Below are 21,285 nucleotides of genomic sequence, written 5' to 3' on the forward strand. Positions count from 1 at the left end.
AAAAGCAGGACTAAGAAAAAAAGTTGGAGGCATCACATTACCCAACTTCAAACTATACTATAAGCCTATAGTTATTGAAACAGCATGGTACTAGTATAAAAATAAGCACATAGACCAATGGACCAGAATAGAGAATGCAGAAATATAGCTAAATACATACAGCCAACTGATCTTTGACAAAGCAGACAAAAACATAAAGTGGGGGAAAGGACACTGTATTATACAAATGGTGCTGAGATAATTGTCAAAGCACATGTAGAAGAATAAAACTGGATCTTTATCTCTCACCTTGTACAAAAATCAACTCAAGTTGGATCAAAGATTTACACCTAAGACCTGAAGCCATAAAAATATTCTAGAAGATGACATCAGAAAAACCCTCTAGACTTTGGCTTAGGCAAAGGCAAAGACTTCATGACCAAGAACCCAAAAGCAAATACAACAAAAGCAAAGATAAATTGATGTGACTTAATTAAACTAAAAGACTTCTGCACAGCAAAACAAACAATCAGCAGAGTAAACAGACAACCCACAGAGTGGGAGAGAATATTCATAAACTATGCATCTGACATGGGACTAACATCCAGCATCTACATGGAACTCAAACAAATCGGCAAGAAAAAAAACAAATAATCCCATCAAAAAGTGGGCAAAGGAAATGAATAGACAATTGTCAGAAGAAGATATACAAATGGTCAACAAACATATAAAAAGGTGCTCAATATCACTAATTATCAGGAAAATGCAAATCAGAACCACAATGGGATATAACCTTACTCCTACAAGAATGGACACAATTTAAAAATAAGAAAATAACAGATGTTGGCATGGATATGGTGAAAAGGGAACGCTTTTACACTGCTGGTGAAAATGTAAACTTGTACAACCATTTTAAAAAATAGTAGGGAGATTCCTTAAATAACTGAAAAGTCGATCTACCATTTGATCCAGCAATTCCACTATTGGGTGTCTACCCAGAGGAAAAGAAGTCATTACATGAAAAAGACACTTGCACAGGCATGTTTATAGCAGCATAATTTGCGATTGCAAACGTATGGAACAAGCCCAAATGCCCATCAACCAAAGAAAATGTTTATATATATATATAAACATTTATATATATATAAACATTTATATATATAAAATATAACATTTATATATAATATTTATATTATATGTAATATATAATAAATATATAAATTTATATATAAATGTTATATATACATACACACACACACACATACACACACACATATATATATATATTATATATAGAGAGAGTTCCCTGTAACTTGCACAGCTTGCTTACTTTCTTGTGGTCTCTGCTTCTTATTCTTCATGTGTTCGTGGTTTATTCTGAGGGAGACATCTAATATTAAGTTATATGCAACTCTATTTTATAGATAGATGTATATATAATGGAATACTAAGCCATAAAAAGAAACAAAATAATGGCATTCACAGCAACCTGGACAGAGTTGGAGACCATTATTTTAAATGAAGTATTTCAGGAATGGCAAACTAAACATCGTATGTTCTTACTTATAAGTGGGAACTAAGCTATGAGGATGCAAAGGTATTAGCATGATAAAATGAACTCTGAGTATTCAGGGAGAAGGGTGGCAGAGAAGTGAGGGATAAAAAGATTACATACTGGGTACAGTGTACACTGCTCAGATGATTGGTATATCAAAATCTTAGAAATCACCACCAAACACCACCTGTTCCCTGAAACTATTGAGATTTTTTTTTTTTTTAAAAAAAGAAAGAACCATCAAATAAAAAAATAAAAAAATAAGTTATTTTCTTAACGTGAATTGGATTGAATTAGCCGGCGGGCACCTGTAATCCCAGCTACTCGGGAGGCTGAGGAAGGAGAATCGCTTGATCCCGGGAGGCAGAGGTTGCAGTGAGCTGAGATTACGCCACTGTACTGCAGCCTGGGCGACAGGGACTCTGGCTTAAAAAAAAAAAAAAGGGAAAGGATGTTACAGAAACTCAAGATACTATTACCCTCCAGTGGTCTGAGTTGCGCGGCGCTTTCCCGCCTGTCCGGTAGGGGGCGCCGCGCAGAAAGCCGCAGTCCCTCTGCGGAAGGCGCCGCTGTTGGCTTCGGCGGCGCCGCTGTAGCTTGGAGGCGGTACTTCCCCCAGCATTTGCCGCGAGTTATTGGCAGGTTCCCCCGCAGTCGTTTGGGCTGTCGCTGTGGCTGGTTCTGTGGTGTGCGGCCAGCCATGGAGCGCTCTGGGCCCAGCGAAGGTGGGTTTCATGAAGCGAGTCCGGGCGGGGTGGGCCGTGTCGGGGGAGCTGGGGCGCTGCACTAACTAGGCCGCCTCTCTTTTCCTCTTGCTCCAGTGCCAGGCTCAGACGCATCGGGACCGGACCCGCGGCTTGCGGTCACCATGGGCTTCACGGGGTTCGGTGAGTAACTGCCCCAGGCAGAGACCCTCTTCCTTTTGCAGAGGTTTGAAGAGCCGCAGAGTTGGAGGGGAGATCGAGCTGTCAACTCGGAATTACTGTAGCTCGGGTGCATACCTTGCAGTTTGTCAATATTCTTCTCCCATTTGTCTTCTATTTTGCGTATCCGTTGGAACCAACTCAGGTGACAGTTATGAGAGTCCTGGAGAGAGAGGAAGAGAAAGGATTTTTCTAATTTTAAGTGACCAATAATGCTAAAATGAACATTTTTGTAAATAACAGCATTTGTACGAGGATTTTTAAAAATATGTAATTCTGTAGGGTAGATTTCTAAGAGAGCCTAGTTTATTCAGAAGTATAAATACTTAAAAAGCTGAAAAATTGGGTATGTGCCTTTTAAAGCTTCTTGATGCTTACTGCCGTAACACCCATCAAAAAACTTGTTTCAGGTTATACCAAAGTTAACAGAATTTAAGAATGCCATTTTTACCATATCCCTACCAACACAGAGTAGGTATTATTATTTAAAAAGAAAATTATCTAAAAAATGAAAACAAAACTTTAGTAGACTGATACATGAAAAATGATTTCTCTTTATTTTGCATTTTAAAATTATAAATGCTGTTCGTCCAAACATTGGGATTCTAACTTCCCTGAACCTTTACTCAAGGTCTTGTTCTCTTTTGAGCAGCATGTATTAATTCTATGATAGTAATTAAACAGTAGACTTACACATATTGGCCTTGGGTTGTGTTCACACATACTAGTTCTGTAGTTTTTCTATTCATTCTTTTTTTCTTGGGAGACGGAGTCTCGCTCAGTCGCCCAGGCTGGAGTGCAGTGGCAAGATCTCGGCTCACTGCGGGCTCTGCCTCCTGGATTCACGCCATTTTCCCGCTTCAGCCTCCCGAGTAGCTGGGACTACAGGTGCCCGCCACCTCGCCTGGCTAATTTTTTTTGTATTTTTAGTAGAGACGGGGTTTCACCGTGTTAGCCAGGATGATCTCGATCTCCTGACCTCGTGATCCGCCCGTCTCGGCCTCCGAAAGTGCTGGGATTACAGGCGTGAGCCACCGCGCCCAGCCTTTTCTATTTTTTTATTTTTTGAGATGGAGTCTCGCTCTGTCACCCAGGCTGGAGTGTACTAGTGCGATCTTGGCTCACTGCAGCCTCCTCCTCCCAGGCTTAAGCCATCCTCCCACCTTAGTCTCCTGAGTAGCTGGGACCACAGATATGTGCCACCACACCTGGCTAATTTTTTATACTTTTGGTAGAGACGAGGTTTCACCATGTTGCCCAGGCTGATCGATCTCCTGAGCTCAAGCAATCCGCTCACCTGAGCCTCTCAAAGTGATTACAGGCATGAGCCACCCCACCGGGTATAAATCCTTCATTTTAGTACATCATTCCTTTACTCAGGAGTGAGAAAGGTGTCCATATGTTTGTGCCAAATAGGGGGAAATTTTAAGAGTTTTGATAAAGTTACTGGGGGAGGAGGAGAATGTTTCCATGCTCATACAGTTCCTTGTTATAGGGCTGAGATTTCTGTTTCCCTCTTAGCTCCTTAAAGTACCTGCATTACTTCTCATGTTGCCCCTTTCGTCTTCAAGCCAACTATAATGCCTCAAATTCTTCTCAAACATTGGATCTCTCTGACTTCTTCTGCCATAGCTGTTGTGCATCTTTGCCTTTAAGGGCCAACTAGGATAGTTTCCCTATTTAAAAGTCCATAACCTTAATTATATTTGCAAAGGGTAACTTTTGGGACATTCTCCATTCTGCCTCCCACATTAGTGTTGTTGTTTCATAGGGTAGGGATCTAGAGGAGGATGGGAAAGTTGCCTGGTTAATAGTACTTAGTGAAGGGATTGTCATCAGAAGTTTTCTGTGACTCAAACTCCTTCTGTGATATTTTATGGTTATATTGGAGCCATGCTATAAACTAGACAAAGTAAGTGTTTATTGATCAGTATTGATCACCTAAAGTTTGGCCAACTTACTGCAAGACAATCACAGTCTCCCATTTGTTCATGTTTTAGGTAAAAAAGCTCGCACATTTGACTTGGAAGCAATGTTTGAACAAACTCGAAGAACAGCTGTGGAAAGAAGTCGCAAAACACTGGGTAAGAAGTTCAGATATTTGTCGTTTTATTGGTTTAAGTACTATGTATACCTCATGCAAGTATATTAAAAAAGAGAAAAGAATGTTGGCTGGGCGCCGTGGCTCACGCCTGTAATCCCAGCACTTAGGGAGGCCAAGGCGGGCAGATCACCTGAGGTCAGAAGTTTGAGACCAGCCTGGCCAACATGGTGAAACCCCATCTCAACTAAAAATACAATAATTAGCTGGGCATGGTGCAGGGGCCTGTAATCCCAGCTAGTCGTGTGGCTGAGGCAGTAGCTTCGGTTGAAGTCGGGAGGTAGAGGTTGCAGTGAGCTGATATCCCCCCATTGCACTCCAGCCTGGGGGACAAGAGTGAAATTCCATCTCAGAGAACAAAGAAAAAAAAGAATGTTGTTATGCTACTTGTCACTGTTGGTTTTTTTTTTTTTTTTTGAGATGGAGTCTCGCCCTGTTGCCCAGGCTGGAGTGCAATGGCATGATCTCGGCTCACTGCAGCCTCCACCTCCCCAGTTGAAGCGATTCTCCTGCCTCTGCCTCCCGAATAGCTGGGACTACAGGCACATGCCACCACGCCCGGCTAATTTTTTGTATTTTTAGTAGAGATGGGGTTTCACTGTGTTGGCCAGGCTGGTTTTGAACTCCTGACCTTGTGATCCGCCTACCTTGGCCTCCCAAAGTGCTGGGATTACAAACGTGAACCACCGTGCCCTGCTTTTTTTTTTTTTTTTTTTTTTTTTTTTTTTTTGGAGATGGAGTCTCGCTTTATTGCTGGGCTGGAGTGCAGGGGTGCCATCTTAGCTCACTGCAACTTCTACCTCCCCGGTTCAAGCAATTTTCCTGCCTCAGCCCCCCAAGTAGCTGGGACGACAGGTGTACGCCACCACGCCCAGCTAATTTTTGTCTTTTTAGTAGAGATGGGGTTTCACCATGTTGGCCAGGATGGTCTTGATCTCTTGATCTTGTGATCTGCCTGCCTCCTAAAGTGCTGGGATTACAGGTGTGAGCCACCACACCCGGCCCAGTTTATCATTTTAAGACCAACAATGGGCCAAGTGTAGTGGCTCATGCCTGTAATCCCAGCACTTTGGGAGGCTGAGGCGGGTGAATCACCTAAGGTCAGGAGTTCGTGACCAGCCTGGCCAACATGGTGAAACCCCGTCTTGACTGAAAATAGAAAAACTATCCGGGTGTGGTGTTGGGCCCCTGTAATCCCAGCTAGTAGGGAGGCTGAGGCAGGAGAATCGCTTGAACCTGGGAGGCAGAGGTTGTGGTGAGCTGAGATCGCACCATTGCACTCTAGCCTGGGCGACAAAAGCAAAACTCCATCTCAAAATAAAAAAAAAAAATAAAATAAAATGGGCAACAAGAGCAAAACTACATCTTAAAATAAGAAAATAAAATATAAAATATAAAACAAAATAACTAAAATAAAAAATAAAATGTTGTACAGCAGCAATATCCAGTATTTGGCAGTGTGCCTGACAAAAAATATTTTCAGTCTTTGGAAGAAAACTTTTTGTGGTGAAAAGAAAGCCATCTACATGTACTATTTTTTGAAAAAACCTTTCATTATTTGTTTTATTTGAGATGGAGGCCTGCTCTGTCACCCAGGCTGGAGTGCAATGGCGTGATCTCAGCTCACTGTGACCTCCGCCTCTTGGGTTCAAGTGATTCTCTTGCCTCAGCCTCCTGAGTAGCTGGGGTTACAGGTGACCACCACCACGCCTGGCTAATTTTTTTGTATTTTTAGTGGAGACGGGGTTTCGCCATGTTGGCCAGGCTGGTCTCCAACTTGTGACCTCAGGTGATCCGCCCGCCTCGGCCTCCCAGAGTGCTGGGATTACAGGTGTGAACCACCATGCCAGGCCAAAACCCATCATTATTATTATTATTGTTATTTTTTTGAGATGGCGTCTCGCTCTGTCGCCCTGGCTGGAGTGCAGTGGTGCGATCTTGGCTCACTGCAAGCTCTGCCTCCCGGGTTCATGCCATTCTCCCGCCTCAGGCTCTGGAGTACCTGGGACTACAGGTGCCTGCCAACACGCCTGGCTAATTTTGTTTTTGTATTTTTAGTAGAGATGGGGTTTCACCGTGTTAGGCAGGATGGTCTCGATCTCCTGACCTCGTGATCCACTCGCCTTGGCCTCCCAAAGTGCTGGGATTACAGGTGTGAGCCACTGCACCCAGCAAAACCCTTCATTATTATGTGAAATTTCAAACACGGAAGTATAGTCATGAACTACCATGTACCTATCAATCAGATTTAACTACTGTAACAGTTCATGGCTAGCGTTACTTCTGTTTCCCCTTTCAGATGATTTCGAAGCAAATCTTGGACATCATTTTACTCATAAATATTTTTGTATATACCTTAAAACAGTAAGGATTGTTTTAAAAAAAGCTTAACCAAGATACCTGTAAGAGATAGGAAAAACCAAGTTGTTTCCTATCCTCTAACACTCCTCTCAGTACTTTCCCCTTTTTTTTTTTTTTTTTTTATTTGAGACAGGGTCTCACTGCTATTGCTTAGACAGGTGTGCAGTGGCATGACCTTGCCTCACTGCAGACTCCACTTCCCAGGCTCAGGTAATCCTGCCATCTCAGCCTCCCAAATAGTTGGGACTATAGGTTGGTGCTACCACACCCCACTAATTTTTTGTAGTTTTAGTTGAGATAGATTTCACCATGTTGGCCAGGCGTGGTGGATCACGCCTGTAATCCCAGCACTTTGGGAGGGGCGGATCACGAGGTCAGGAGATTGAGACCATCCTGGCTAGCATGGTGAAACCCCGTCTCTACTAAAAATACAAAAAATTAGCTGGGCGTGGTGGCGGGCACCTGTAGTCCCAGCTATTTGGGAGGCTGAGGCAGGAGAATGGCGTGAACCCTGGAGGCTGAGCTTGCAGTGAGCCGAGATCTTGCCACTGCACTCCCGCCTGGGCGACAGAGTGAGACTCTTGTCTCAAAAAAAAAAAAAAAAAAAAATTTCACCATGTTGTCCAGGCCAGTCTTGAATTCCTGGGCTCAAGTGATCCACCTGTCTTGGCCTCCCAGAGTGCTAGGATTACAGGTGTGAACCAGTACTTTATTTCTGACACCAGATATGTAGGAGTTTTCCCCCACACATCAACCAGTTCTCCAACTGGGTATCCGGTAACTCAGTTTAATTCTGACACCGTCTGCCTGGAGACTACCACAAGACTGCCTTCTCTCAGACACTAATCTCAATTCACAGGTTGTGACCAGTGCTTCTAATCTACTGGCTATAAATCAGGGTTCCCATGACCGCTCTTTTTGGTTTGATAATTAGCTAGGACGGCTCACAGGGAAACACTTTACTTACGTTTAACAGTTTATTATAAAGAATATTATAAATGATACAGATGAACAGCCAGATGAAGTAATGCATTGGGCAAGGTATGGGGTGGGAGAGGTGCAGAGCTTCTGTGCCCTCTCTGGGTGCACCAACTCCCCAGCATACCCCTGTGTTCAGCTACCCTGAAGCTAATCACATCTAGTGGTTCAGGAGTGTCTAGGCTGGGTGCAGTGGCTCACACCTATAATCCCAGCACTTTGGGGGACCTAGGTAGGAGGATCACTTGAGCCCAGGAGTTTGAGATAAACCTGGGCTAACACAGTGAGATCCCATTCAAAAAATCTTATAAAAATTAGCTGGGCATGGTGGCGCACACCTGTAGTCCCAACTACTTGGGAGGCTGAGGTGAGAGGGTCAGTTGAGCCCAGAGGTTGAGGCTGCAGTGAGCTATGATCATGCCACTGCATCACAGCCTGAGTAAAAAAGCGAGAGCCTGTCTCAAAAAAAAAAAAAAAAAATTTCTATAGATCTTAATTTTCAGCTTCTCCAGAGATTGGTGGGTGGGGATTGAAAGTTCCAGTTATCTAACCCGTCAGTTTTTTAAGTGAGCAGCAGTCCCATCCTGAGGCCTAGGGGTCCAGCACTAAGTCACTTCAATAGCATAAACTTAGGTGGGATCCAAAGGGGCTTCTAATGAATAACAAGAGACAGCTCCTATCACTTAGGAAATTCCAAGGGTTTCAGAAGCTCTGTGGCAGGAACCTGAAACAAAGACCAAATATATATATATTTTTTTGAGACAGAGTCTCGCTCTGTCGCCCAGACTGGAGTGCAGTGGTGCGATCTCGACTCACTGCAAGCTCCACCTCCCGGGTTCACGCCATTCTCCTGCCTCAGCCTCCTGAGTAGCTGGGACTATAGGTACCAGACACCATGCCTGGCTAATTTTTTTTTTTTTTTTTGTATTTTTAGTAGAGACAGGGTTTCACCCTGTTAGCCAGGATGGTCTCAATCTCCTGCCCTCATGATCCGCCCCCCTCAGCCTCCCAAAGTCCTGGGATTACAGGAGTGAGCCACTGCACCTGGCCAAATATATTTCATATTATACCACAATATCATCACATCAAAAAACAATTTTAATATCCTCAAACGATAGACAAAGACATGCTATCTGAGGCATTTACAAATGTTTTAAACAATTTAGTGAATGTTTGTACTATCACAGTATAGGTACCTTGTATTTACCATTTTAAGCATATAATACAACATGTTTTGAACAAGGATTGTCTTATTTGGCTATGTCAGCTTTTTGTTGTTATTTACTTATTTATTTTTTTGAGTTGCCCAGGCTGGAGGGCAATGGTGCAATCTAGGCTCACTGCAACCTCTGCCTCCTGGTTCAAGCAATTCTCCTGCCTCAGCCTCCCCAGTAGCTGGGATTATAGGCACGTGCCACCACCACCTGACTGACTTTTGTATTTTTAGTAGAGACAGGGTTTCACCATGTTGGCCAGGCTTATCTGAAACCCCTGAAGTCAAGTGATCTGCCTGCCTCAACCTCCCAAAGTGAAGCTTTTTATTTTTAATTTTTTTATTTTTAATTTTTGTGGGTACATAGTAGATGTATATATTTGTGGGTATGTAAGTTTTATAGCCCCTAGTACTTTGCTTTGTAAAATAGGTTCTCAGTAATATCTTGAGAATATTAAATTGAATTTAGACCTGTAATACTGTCTTGTTAAAAAATGAAATCTTGCTGCTTTGGAGAATGTTTTAAAATGGCACAATCTGGGCTGGGCACGGTGGCTCACGCCTGTAATCCCAGCACTTTGGGAGCCTGAGGTGGGTGGGTCACCTGCAATCAGGAGTTTGAGATCAGCCTGGCCAACGTGATGAAACCCTGTCTCTACTAAAGATACAAAAATTAACCGGGTGTGGGTGGCGGGCACCTGTAGTGCCAGTTACTCGGGAGTCTGAGAGGCAGGAGAATCGCTTGAACCTGGGAGGCGGAGGTTGCAGTGAGCCTAGATCGTGCCATTGCACTCCAGCCTGGGCGACGAGAGCAAAACTCCGTCAAAAAAAAAAAAAAATTTGCACAATCTGTTGGAAAGAGCTTGGGATTTGGAATTGGGGGACCTAGGTTTAAGGCCCAGCCCCACAGTCTACTAGATGAGTAACATTGGATGGATTTTCCAATTTCTGATCCTTCATAACCCTGTTGTGTGTGTATCATCTACCTTGGAAGTTTCTTGAAGAGATTAAGATGTTGGGTGTAGTAGCTTATAAACAGCAAAGTACTTTATAAATATTATTTTAAATTCTTGTAATTTTTCTTAGTAAAGCATGTATACATTTTACCTAAGAGGAACTTGGGGGGTTATTAAATTTTTAAATTTTTGAAAAATTGTCTCAAGACTATGATCTCCTTTGATTTTTGTGGACAAATTATTGAACTTTCTTGATTTACATCTTTGGACTGCAATTTCTACCTCTGATCTAAACACATGAATCTAAACTGATTATCTCTTTGAAAGATCTACTTAGCTTTAGCATGTAAATAGAAAATACCATTGGGATAATTTATGGAAGTAGTATTCATCATTACATGGGAAGTTATTCATAAGAGTTTTTTTTTTTTTAGTGTTCTTCCAGACTTGGCAATTAGATTACATTTAGACTGTGGAATTAAAAGTGATTCCCTGTGAGCTGTCCTAGCAAATTATGAAATTGAAGAGAGGGGTTGTGGGAACCCTAGTTTCCTACCATGAGACAGTTTGACTTACTTTTCTTTAAAAGTTGAAAATTCTCATATGGGCATTATTTATCTCATGCTTGGTATTGGAGTCTTTCCCTGGGTATTGATAGTACACTTGAGGAAACTAAGACTTTGACCCTTTTAATAACAAGTTTGTCTGTATATGGGGGTATGAGCTGTCTTGGTTGCTAAGTGCACTAGTGGAAAGGATGAATTACTGTAAAACCCCAATAAAATATGTGCTGTGAAGGGTCTGGAAATGATAATGGTACACATTTTTTTAAATGTTTTTTATGTTCTCGAAAGCTATAAGTATGTGTAGGACATATGAAATACAATTTTTTTTTTTCTTTTTCTTGAGACAGAGTCTCTCTCTGTCGCCCAGGCTAGAGTGCAATGGGACGATCTCGGCTCACTGCAACCTCCTCCTCCCAAGTTCAAGGAATTCTTCTTCCTCAGCCCCCTGAGTAGCTGGGATTACAGGTGTGCACCACCATGCCCGGCTAATTTTTTGTATTTTTAGTAGAGACGGGGTTTCACCATGCTGGTCAGGCCGGTCTCGAACTCCTGACCTCGTGATCTGCCTGCCGCAGCCTCCCAAAGTGTTGGGATTACAGGCGTGAGCCACCACGCCCAGCTGAAATACAGACTTTTTTTTTTTTTTTTAGAAGTGTTACACTAGGCTGGGGACAGTGGCTCATGTCTGTAATCCTAGTACACTTTGTGAGGCTGAGGCAGGTGGATTGCTTGAGGCCAGGAGTTTGAGACCAGCCTGGCCAACATGGTGAAACCCCGTCTCTACTAAAAATACAAAAATTAGGTGGGCATGGTGACTGGCGTCTATAATCCCAGCTGCTCGGGAGGCTTAGGCAGGAGAATTGCTTGAACCTAGGAGGTGAAGGTTGCAGTGAGCTGAGATTGTGCCACTGCACTGACGCCTGGTGACAGTGAGACTCCATCTCAAAACAAAAACAAAAAGAAAAACTAAGGAAAAAGAGGGAGGACTGGCATGGTGTGGTGGCTCACATTTGTAAATCTTGAGGCAGGAGGATTGCTTGAGCCCAGGAGTTCAAGACCAGCCTGGGCAACATGGTGAGACCCCCGTCTCTATTAAAAAAAAATAGTAAAAAAGGGGGAAATGGCAGCTGAGTAGGCAGCCTCAATATCTTTTCCTGATTAGTAATGTAATTGACTGTAAGACCTGAGGGAGAAGATGAGCCTAGAGTACAAATGCTGCTGCTGCCACCCCCCGAGGTCTGGAGGGATTGGCTGAAAAAACAGGGTGAACTAGGAGCTAAGCAGGCCCATTCTTTTTTTTTTTTTTTTTTTTTCGTGGAGATGGAGTCTCACTCTGTGGCCCAGGCTGGAGTGTGGTGGTACTATCTCGGCTTACTGCAACCTCCGCCTCCCGGGTTCAAGCGATTCTCCTGCCTCAGTGTCCCGAGTAGCTGGGACTACAGGTGCACACCGCCACGCCTGGCTAACTTTTTGTATTTTAGTAGAGACAGGGTTTCACCATATTGCCCAGGCTGGTCTCGAACTCCTGAGCTCATGCAAGCCACCCGCCTCGGCCTCTCAAAGTGCAAGGATTACAGGTGTGAACCATCACGCCCGGCTTCAGGCCCATTCTTTTTTATTTATTTATTTTTTTTGAGACGGAGTCTTGCTCTGTTGCCCAGTCTGGAGTGCAGTGGTGCCATCTCCGCTCAGTGCAAGCTCTGCCTCCCGGGTTCACGCCATTCTCCTGCCTCAGCCTCCAGAGTAAGCTGGGACTACAGGCGGCTGCCACTACGCCTGGCTAATTTTTTTGTATTTTTAGTAGAGACGGGATTTCCCCGTGTTCGCCAAGATGGTCTCAATCTCCTGACCTCGTGATCCGCCTGCCTGGGCCTCCCAAAGTGCTGGGATTACAGGCGTGAGCCACCGTGCCCGACAGGCCCATTCTTAAATCTGGACACTATGCTTCTTTTTAATTTTTTTCCAGTTTCTAGCCTCAGAGTGCAGAATTGTTGACTCTTGACCCGCCTCAGCCCAGAAGACACAAAAAAGTCAACATGATCTAGCACCGTAATATTTGCCTTACCTCTTCCTGGAGGGTTTTGTCTTCCATATTTGACATGAAAGACTATGTAGTTCCTTGTTGATGTTTGCTGGGTAAGCTTCTTCCTCATCCTCCATGTCCCAGCAACTAAAGACCCTAAAGAATACAACATTCCACTTGATAAGTGTCCTTTGCTGCTGCTCAACTTGGATTGTATTGTATTTCATTATTAAGTGAAGGAAAAAAATGTTAAAGATTATCTCAGGTTATTGAGGATGGTGGCAATTGAGAACCAAACTATTCATACATAGTCCTTTTTCTTCCTAGTGCCCCCACAAGTATAGAGTGAGATTATCAGAGGGAAAAAAGTTAATATTTTAAATATTTTTTTGTCTTTCTAGAGTAAACAACTCTAGAAAATTAATGTAGTAGTTTTTTTTTTTTAAATATAGTGAAAACAAGTTTATTAGGAAAGTAGAGGAATAAAAGAATGGCTACTTTATAGACAGAGCAGCCTATAATATAAATTTTTTTTTTTTTTTTGGAGACCGAGTCTCACTCAGTCGCCCAGGCTAGAAGGCAGTGGCACGATCTTGGTTCACTGCAAGCTCTGCCTCCCGGGTTCACGCCATTCTCTTGCCTTAGCCTCCTGTGTAGCTGGGACTACAGGCGCCCGCCACTACGCCTGGCTAATTTTTTTGTATTTTTAGTAGAGACGGGGTTTCACCATGTTAGCCAGGATGGTCTCGATCTCCTGACCTCGTGATCTGCCTATCTCGACCTCCCAAAGTGCTGGGATTACAGGCGTGAGCCACCACACCTGGGTAGTATAAATTTTATTATGATTTTGATAGCTAGTCTCTGACCAAAATTCTAGTGTAGGAAATTCAGAAAAAAAGTGCTGTTATTTTTTTTTTTTTTTTTTTTTTGAGATGATGTTTTGCTCTTGCTGCCCAGGCTGGAGTGCAATGGCGCAATCTCGGCTCACCACAACCTCGGCTCACCACAACCTCCACCTCTCGGGTTCAAGAGATTCTCCTGCCTCAGCCTCCCGAGTAGCTGGGATTAAAGGCATGCGCTACCATGCCTGGCTAATTTTTTATTTTTAGTAGGGATGAGGTTTCTCCATGTTGGTCAGGCTGGTCTCGAACTCCTGACCTCTGGTGATCTGCCCACCTTGGCCTCCCAAAGTGCTGGGATTACAAGCATGAGCCACTGCGCCTGGCCAAGAAGTGCTAAATTTATGTTTTAAAACATTAGAAAGTTAATTACCTAAAATCTCACCTTCGAATACTTTTTAAAAAATATATCACCATCTACATTATGCTAATTTTGCTTAGCATATCTGTTAATATTTTCCCAGATTTCTGTTTTCTATCACTATTTTTATTATCTGCAGTTAATATTATATTGCTATGCAGTAATTTCATTCAATTCTTTTACCACATTGGCCATTTAGGTTGATAAATTTTTTTTCTAATTTTAAAAATTGTTATAAAATACACATAAAATGTGCCATCTTAATATTTAAGTGCATAGTGTTGTGCATCCATCACTACCATCCATCTCTATAACACTGTTCATCTTGTAAGACTGAAACTCTATACATATTAAACAATTCTTCATTCCCCCTCCCTCTAGCCTCTGGTAACCACCATTCTACTTTTTGTCTCTGACTTTGACTACTCTAGATTACCTCATGTAAGTGGCATTATACAATATTTGTCTTTTTGTTTTTCTGTGAGTGGTCTATCTCACTTAGCATAGTGTCCTCAAGGTTTATCCAAGTTGTAGCATATTGCAGAATCTCCTTCCTTTTTGGGTGAACAATATTTCATTATGAGGATATACCACATTTTGCTAATGCAGTTATCTACAGATGGATACTTTGGTTGCTTCTACATTTTAGCTGTTGTGAATGATGTTCTTATGAACATGGGTATACAAGTATCTTTTTTAGACTGTGCTTTCAGTTTCTTTGGATATATACCAGAAGTGGAATTGCTGGATCACGTGATAATTCTATGTTTAACTTTTTGAGGAACCACCATACTGTTTTCCAGTGGCTGTGGTTGATAATTTTTTGCTATTACTGCTAACACTCTAAGTTATATCTTTGTGACTATGTTAATTTTTAGCCTTTCTAATACTAACATATTTTGAATTGTAACCGTTGGAATTTTTTTGTTAATCTTTTTTTAATCTTTTCAGAAGCAAGAGAAAAAGAGGAAGAAATGAACAGAGAGAAAGAATTAAGAAGACAAAATGAAGATATTGAGCCAACATCCTCAAGATCAAATGTGGTCAGAGATTGCTCCAAATCATCTTCCAGGTGCCTGATTTTCAGAAGGACTTCTATTAAACTATCAGTTTCTAGGTGTTTATAGAGTTTTTTTTTTTTTTTAATTTTTTTGAGACGGAGTCTTGCTCTATCGCCCTTTGCAGTGCAGTGGCGTGATCTTGGCTGACTGTAACCTCCACCTCCTGGGTTCAGATGATTCTCCTGCCTCAGCCTCCCAAGTAGCTGGCATTACAGGCATGCGCTACCACCCCTGGCTAATTTTTGTATTTTTAGTAGAGATGGAGTTTCACCATATCGGCCAGAGTGGTCTCGAACTCCCGACCTCAGGTGATCCACCTGCCTCAGCCTCCCAAAGTGCTGGGATTCTAGGCGTGAGCATCCTGAGTAGCTGGGACTACAGACGTGCACTACCACGGCCGGCTAATTCTTGTATTTTTAGTAGAGACAGGTTTTACCATGTTGGCCAGGCTGGTCTCAAACTCCTGACATGATCTGTCCGCCTCATTCTTCCAAAGTCCTGGGATAACAGGTGTCAGCTACTGGGCCTGGCCTCCAGTTATTACTTTTTTTGAGATGGAATCTCGCTCTTTCGCCCAGGCTGGAGTGCAGTGGCTTGATCTGGGCTCACTATTAATAATATGAATGATAAGTGCCACCCCCTCCACTCATAAGAATATTAGGAGTATAAAATGAGACTATACATTTGAAAATTTACTTTAAGTATTATTGATATATGAAATAATTTTGCCATCTGAAATTATAAAATCAAAGGAGTAGATGAAATTCTACACTTCACTGGAGGACTTTCAGTTTTTTTTAGTAATGTTTAGACTTAAATAGTTTGAGGTAACTGAGTTAGCCATATTATTTTTAAGGAAATTTTTCCTTAAATTTGCTTAATATTTTTAAGGGAAATATTTCAGGGAAGGAAATTGCCTCAATCAGAAGGGATAGGATGCTTTCAGCCCAGGTGGCCAACACCTGTTCTCTTACTGAGGGAACTAAGGATCTGTGTTCTGCCCTAAGAATCATGTTGAGAAGAAACATTTAAAAGGAATTGTGGTTGGGCAGTTAAGGTGTCCGCCCAACAGGTTTCATAACAGCTAAAAGTGTTTAGAAAAAGTTCCCAGTTTTTGTGTGGTAAAACAAAAAAGGACAGTCTTGCTTATTACACATGGTATTAGGGGAGCTGAGCAGGCAGATGCAAGAGAGAAACAAGAAATCCTAAATTTTGTTGTATATCAGTGGCTTGGAGTTTTTGTTGACTTTGTATTCCTAAAATCTGACCCATTAGAGGACTATTTCTTTTACCCACAGAAAAATCATTCATGTTCTTTTATAGTGAAATTTCTGTGGACACATTTTGATCTCTTCTAATACAAATTTTCCCTTTTGATATTAATTTTTTTTTATCTCATAGTAGAAATGTTCCACTCTTGAAAACACTTAGAAATCATTTAGTCCCACTCCCTCGTTTGAAATGTAGGTAATTGAGGCACACAAAATATACATGACTTAATCATTGGAGAGAATTTTTCATGTCAATTCTAAGATCAGTTTTAGTGATTACATGATCTCTAATTTTGTCTTATTTTATTTTTTTGCTGTAGAAATGCTCCAAATCACATGGAATTAACATCGATTCGTAAGCCAACTGATAAAAAGAAAATGTGTAATCAGAAAGAAAATCCTACAAAGAAAGAAGATCATGAAAAGTTATCACAAAATACACTTCCTGTAATAGGTGTTTGGGAATTTGAACGTGATGATGATGAATATATTAAATTCCTTGATCTGTTTTTGAGTTACATTCTTGAAAGAGACCTACCTTATTCCAGGGATGCTGGCATTCCATTTCTAACTAGTTTTTCTGGAAAGCTTAGAGAACATGAACTTAATTCTTTACTTTTTGATGTACATACAACATTAAAATGACGTCAGAGCAAAACTAAAAGCCAGAATGTGTTTAGAGCTGGTTCTTGCTTTGTTGTTGCTCCTGAGTCCTATGAATCAGAAAAATCATCCTCTTTAAATGATGAATATGGCATGCATTTAGAAAACCAGGAACTTTCATCATCAGTACTGGTTAATCAAGGGATCAAACCTTTTTTACAATATCCTTCGAATGAAGTCAATAAGAATGAAGGAATGAGTGGATTATTTGGTTTAAAACAAAAGTCAATTTACAAAATACAAGATGACACTAGAGAGAAATGTCTAATCCAGAGATCATCAAACCACATTTTTTGGACTCCCAAGTCCATTAAAACTAGAAGATGTATTTTCAAAGCTATTCAGTGCAATGATATTAACCCTCAAGAAGATCTTCCTTTAGCACTAAACACATTTGGCAGTATAGGAAGACTGCTGGAATGGATGATAAGGTGGTCTAATAGAAGGCTACTCTGTGATTCTGGTATAACTGAGTCATCCTCTGAGTACAGTCCAGTAATTCGTGTAAAGACCTCTGCAGCTGCCATTCTTACATCATTATGGCTTTTGGAACAACCCTATTTTGCTACATATAAGGCAAAAAATGCCATTATTAAGGTAAGCATATCAATTGTTTATTACTTACAAATGAGAATTCTCATTTTAGATTAAAACTATGTTTACATTTCCCATCTATTAAAGAATCATTAAATAATAGAAAATTAATGACAATGTTGATTATAATCAGTATCTCCTATTTTTTTCTTCCAGTGGTTCCTTTAATTCTTAACAATAAAGTGCTTTCAGAGAGGCTGTGAGGTTTTGAAGTTTTATGTGTATTTATAAAAAAGAAAAAAGGGAAGGAGATAATTTTTAGTGATATTACAAGTGGTATTACACGTATATTATTTCTCCTTTCAGTTTCAGGTTTTGGTTCAGGTGAAGAAGGACTAGGTGGCTCTGTAGTTTTAATTACTGATGTCTCATCAAGTCCATTAGGGGATAGTTTTTCTTACACTCTCAGGCCAGAAGAGGTTGGAGAACCAAACACAGAAAGGCAGATGGGGGAGTCAGTAGAGGAGTTAGTGTTTAATTAACTATTCTTTCTTCCCTAGTCAATGGCAAGTGCTTTTATTCTGAAGTAGTTTATTCTAGGCTGAAGGATGTGAATGTGTGTGTGTATGCGTGTGTGTGTGTATGTGAATATGTGAATTTGTTTTATTTTTTACTTATTCATTTTTTGAGACAGAGTCTTGCTTTTTGTTTTGTTTTGTTTTGTTTTTTGTTTTTTTTGAGATGGAGTCTCACTCTGTCACCCAGGCTGGAGTGCAGTGGCGTGATCTCAACTCACTGCAACCTCCGCCTCCTGGATTCAAGCGATTCTCCTGCCTCAGCCTTGTGAGTAGCTGGGACTACAGGCGCGCGCCACCACGCCTGACTAATTTTTGTATTTTTTAGTAGAGATGGGGTTTCACCATATTGGCTAGGGTGGTCTCAAACTCCTGACCTTGTGATCTGCCTGCCTCGGCCTCCCAAAGTGCTGGGATTACAGGTGTGAGCCACTGCGCCTGGTCCAGAGTCTTGCTTTATCACCCAGGCTGGAGTGCAGTCTTAGGATCACAGCTGTCTGTAGCGTTGACCTCCTGGGCTCAAGTGATCCTTCCACTTGAATCTTCCAAGCAGCTGGGACCACAGGCTCATGCCACTATGCCTGGCTAATTTTTAAATTTTTTATAGAGACAGGGTTTCCCTTTGTTACCCAAGCTGGTCTCAAACTCCTGGGCTCAAGTGACCTTCCCGCCTTGGCCTCTCAAAATGTTGGGATTACAGGTGGGAGCCACCACACTAGTCCTTTTTTTTCCTTGAGATTGGTTTCTGTTATCATAAGGTATACAGTTTATGTGATACTGTGATATTGGTCATCCTTGAAATGTGTATTTCTAGGTAATGTATATGGAAATTTTAAGTGAGACAAAAAGGATGTACCTTGTGTTTTTAGCTGCATGTATTTTTGTCTACTATGTCATTTTGAAATAACTACTGAATGTCTTTATGATATAGCAAAGGGAATGAAATGAGAATATTATAATTTTTTTGCCACTGTTTTGTGGCCTGAAAACAATGACAATATGCCTTACAAATTTGTAAGGCTGATTTCTTTTGAATACTATTTAGGTAGTCAGATTGGCTTTTTCCAGTTAGAATAAAGACTTGATCATTGCTTCAGCAACAAATATTGAGTTGTAGAAATGCAGTAAATATTTGATAAATGAATAAGAGGATTATTCAGAATTCCTGTAGAAAGAATGAATAATTTTAAAATATGGTGAAAAATAAAGGGTTCAAAAATACTAAATACTTTAAATGGTTTGCTTTAGATGGTAGAGAATCGTGACACTGGGTGTCAGATTGGACCCAATATTGAGAGGGAGAGCAAATCAGATGCTGGCGGTTCAGTTGCAGTAGCAACTCCAGGTGGAACTGAGGAAAGAAATGGTCAGAATAAATCTTGTCAAAATATCTTGAAGTAAGTTCCTGATTATACTCTTCTTTTCAATATAAGACACGTGGTTTGATGGCATTTCGGCTTAAAGGGAAGATCAAACCCTTGAAAGTTAAAGGAATGAGCATTTTTTGAAGTAGAGGAGCAGGCAGTGAGCTTTCTGAGGTGCTTTAACAATTCATTGCAAATTGTATTTCTTCCCTCTTGGTCTAGCTTATATCTTCTGAGAGAGCAATTAATTCATCCTGAGGGATTCCTTTATCAATTTATTTCCCATATCAGAAGTTGGACTAATCCTTTCATCCATTTTTATATATGAAGCAATGCTAGGAGTAACATAGCTTTGAATACCAAGGCAAAAGCCATTATAGCATGAAGAGTCCTTTGTGAGAATGATAATTTTAGATAAGTTGAAATTATTCCAATCATTCGAGTAAATAAAAACTATGATGTTTAGTTATTTACTGAACAATCTTTACCTGAGCTTCTGTGTATCAGAATTTTTTAAAGAAAGATTTTATAAATATGAAACCGAAGTTTGTTCTTTGCTTTTAAAAAACTGAATTAAGCCGAGATTGCGCCATTGCACTCCAGCCTGGGCGAGACTCCATCTTAAAAAAAAAAAAAAAAAAAAAAAAAACCCGAAAACTGAATTAGCTCTTTATCTCCAAGAATAGTTGTAATTTTAGTTGCTGCATTTTTTTCAGTAGAATGCCAACTGAAGCAAAAAATCCTGATATAAAAGAAATCAATGATGATATTATTTCCGTCACTCATAATACTAAAAAAGAATTTATAGATATTGATGAGAATCTTTTAGAAGTAGAAGCATTTACAGAAGAGGAAATGGATATGCACATATCAGACTATGAAGGTCAGTTCATTTAGATAATCTATTTTTTTGGCTTTATTAATTTGAAATTGGTAAATAATATTATCTGAGGTAACTTATTTAGTCTTATACCTAAGTTAGTATGTTTACAGTAGCCTAAAATAAAAAATTAAGAGAATTAAATATTTATGAAATATTGAGCATATTAACTCTAGTTTTGGTTTTAATAAAACCAAGAAGATCTAAGGTATTTTTATGTTGGTGCTCTTTTACAATTGTTGGGCCTCTTGTGCTGCTTATATAATAATTATGGTCTGTTAATTTCTGTGAAGCAACTCTATAAACCTCTCCCCAGCAGTCTTCCTTAAGACAGAAACTCTCAGAGCACTATGTGGAGTTAAACATACTGAATAATAAGGCCTCTCAAGGCTCATCTGGGATTTACCTGATGAAGATGGAATAGACTCCAGGTGTTTTCAAAGACTGTCTTTATAAAAAGGATAGAAAATATTTCTGTCATTGTATTGTTTCTGGTAATATTCCCTGAGCCCCCTAAAAAGTCAATAGCTTATTTTTTAAATGATCAGTTTTCTCTTCATCTTCACTTATCGCTAGAAGACATTGAAGAATCTGTTGGAGGTTTCAGAAGTCCCAGTCTTGCCATTTGCATGATGACTTCACCACAGCAGTTAGAAGAAGTAAGTCAATAAATAGTGGATACAATTATTCTTCTTTCATTTTGTATAGTGTTTAAATTATACATGTTTTTATTCATTGGTATTAAATATATCAAAGCAGGGCTAGCTCTTAAAAATGCACTATGGGTTGTAGAATATAGCCATGCTGTGTGGCATTTTTCTTTCCCTGAAATTCTAGTACAGGGTAGTAACCTGTCCAATAATTTCAGGCAATGAAATTTTCACGTCATGAACTGCTTTAGCAAATTTATTTAATCAAGAGTAGCAAATGTGTCCTTTATTTAAAAAGTATGGAAGTATGGCCAAGCATGGCAACTGATACCTGTAATCCCAGCACTTTGGGAGGCTGAGGCGGGAGGATTG

The 21,285-nt window shown here is 40.6% G+C and overlaps 2 protein-coding genes across 7 annotated transcripts in view; both read left to right on the forward strand.

Moving 5' to 3' along the window:
* Positions 1–2,087: 2,087 nt before the first annotated feature.
* Positions 2,088–16,892, forward strand: LOC134757605 (ciliogenesis and planar polarity effector 1-like). 2 transcript variants are annotated; one of them, XM_063700817.1, is made up of 5 exons: positions 2,088–2,259; positions 2,356–2,421; positions 4,458–4,541; positions 14,867–14,987; positions 16,568–16,892. In XM_063700817.1, exons 1-5 carry the CDS (start codon positions 2,235–2,237, stop codon positions 16,890–16,892), a joined length of 621 nt encoding a protein of 206 aa, XP_063556887.1. In that variant the 5' UTR covers positions 2,088–2,234. The 2 variants fall into 2 exon arrangements, with proteins under 2 accessions (XP_063556887.1, XP_063556888.1); XM_063700818.1 differs by having other exon boundaries at positions 2,165–2,259; positions 14,870–14,987.
* A 111-nt stretch (positions 16,893–17,003) lies between these two features.
* LOC115933170 (ciliogenesis and planar polarity effector 1-like) overlaps positions 17,004–21,285 on the forward strand; it is a 57,861-nt gene continuing 53,579 nt past the window's right edge. For 3 of the 5 annotated variants that reach the window (XR_008673232.2, XM_055367556.2, XM_031003553.3), the window contains exons 1-4: positions 17,004–17,507; positions 19,268–19,416; positions 20,100–20,266; positions 20,840–20,922. Coding sequence is in view for 2 of the 5 variants with exons in the window: in XM_055367556.2 (XP_055223531.2) it covers positions 17,004–17,507; positions 19,268–19,416; positions 20,100–20,266; positions 20,840–20,922 (903 nt within the window). In the remaining 3 variants the exon portion in view is untranslated. The remainder of the gene's footprint in view (positions 17,508–19,267; positions 19,417–20,099; positions 20,267–20,839; positions 20,923–21,285) is intronic. The other 2 variants (XR_008673233.2, XR_008673235.2) reach the window with 2 other exon arrangements.

The sequence above is a fragment of the Gorilla gorilla genome, chromosome 19 (genome assembly GCF_029281585.2).
Source record: "Gorilla gorilla gorilla isolate KB3781 chromosome 19, NHGRI_mGorGor1-v2.1_pri, whole genome shotgun sequence".
Classification (NCBI taxonomy): domain Eukaryota; kingdom Metazoa; phylum Chordata; class Mammalia; order Primates; family Hominidae; genus Gorilla; species Gorilla gorilla.

Excerpts from the sequence above, each read along its gene's own strand:
- LOC134757605 (XM_063700817.1), top strand. The coding sequence starts at position 2,235 with ATGGAGCGCTCTGGGCCCAGCGAAG. Across the intron at positions 2,422-4,457 it reads CATGGGCTTCACGGGGTTCG|GTAAAAAAGCTCGCACATTT; the intron begins GTGAGTAACTGC and ends TTCATGTTTTAG. Across the intron at positions 14,988-16,567 it reads TGCTCCAAATCATCTTCCAG|AAATGCTCCAAATCACATGG; the intron begins GTGCCTGATTTT and ends TTTTTGCTGTAG.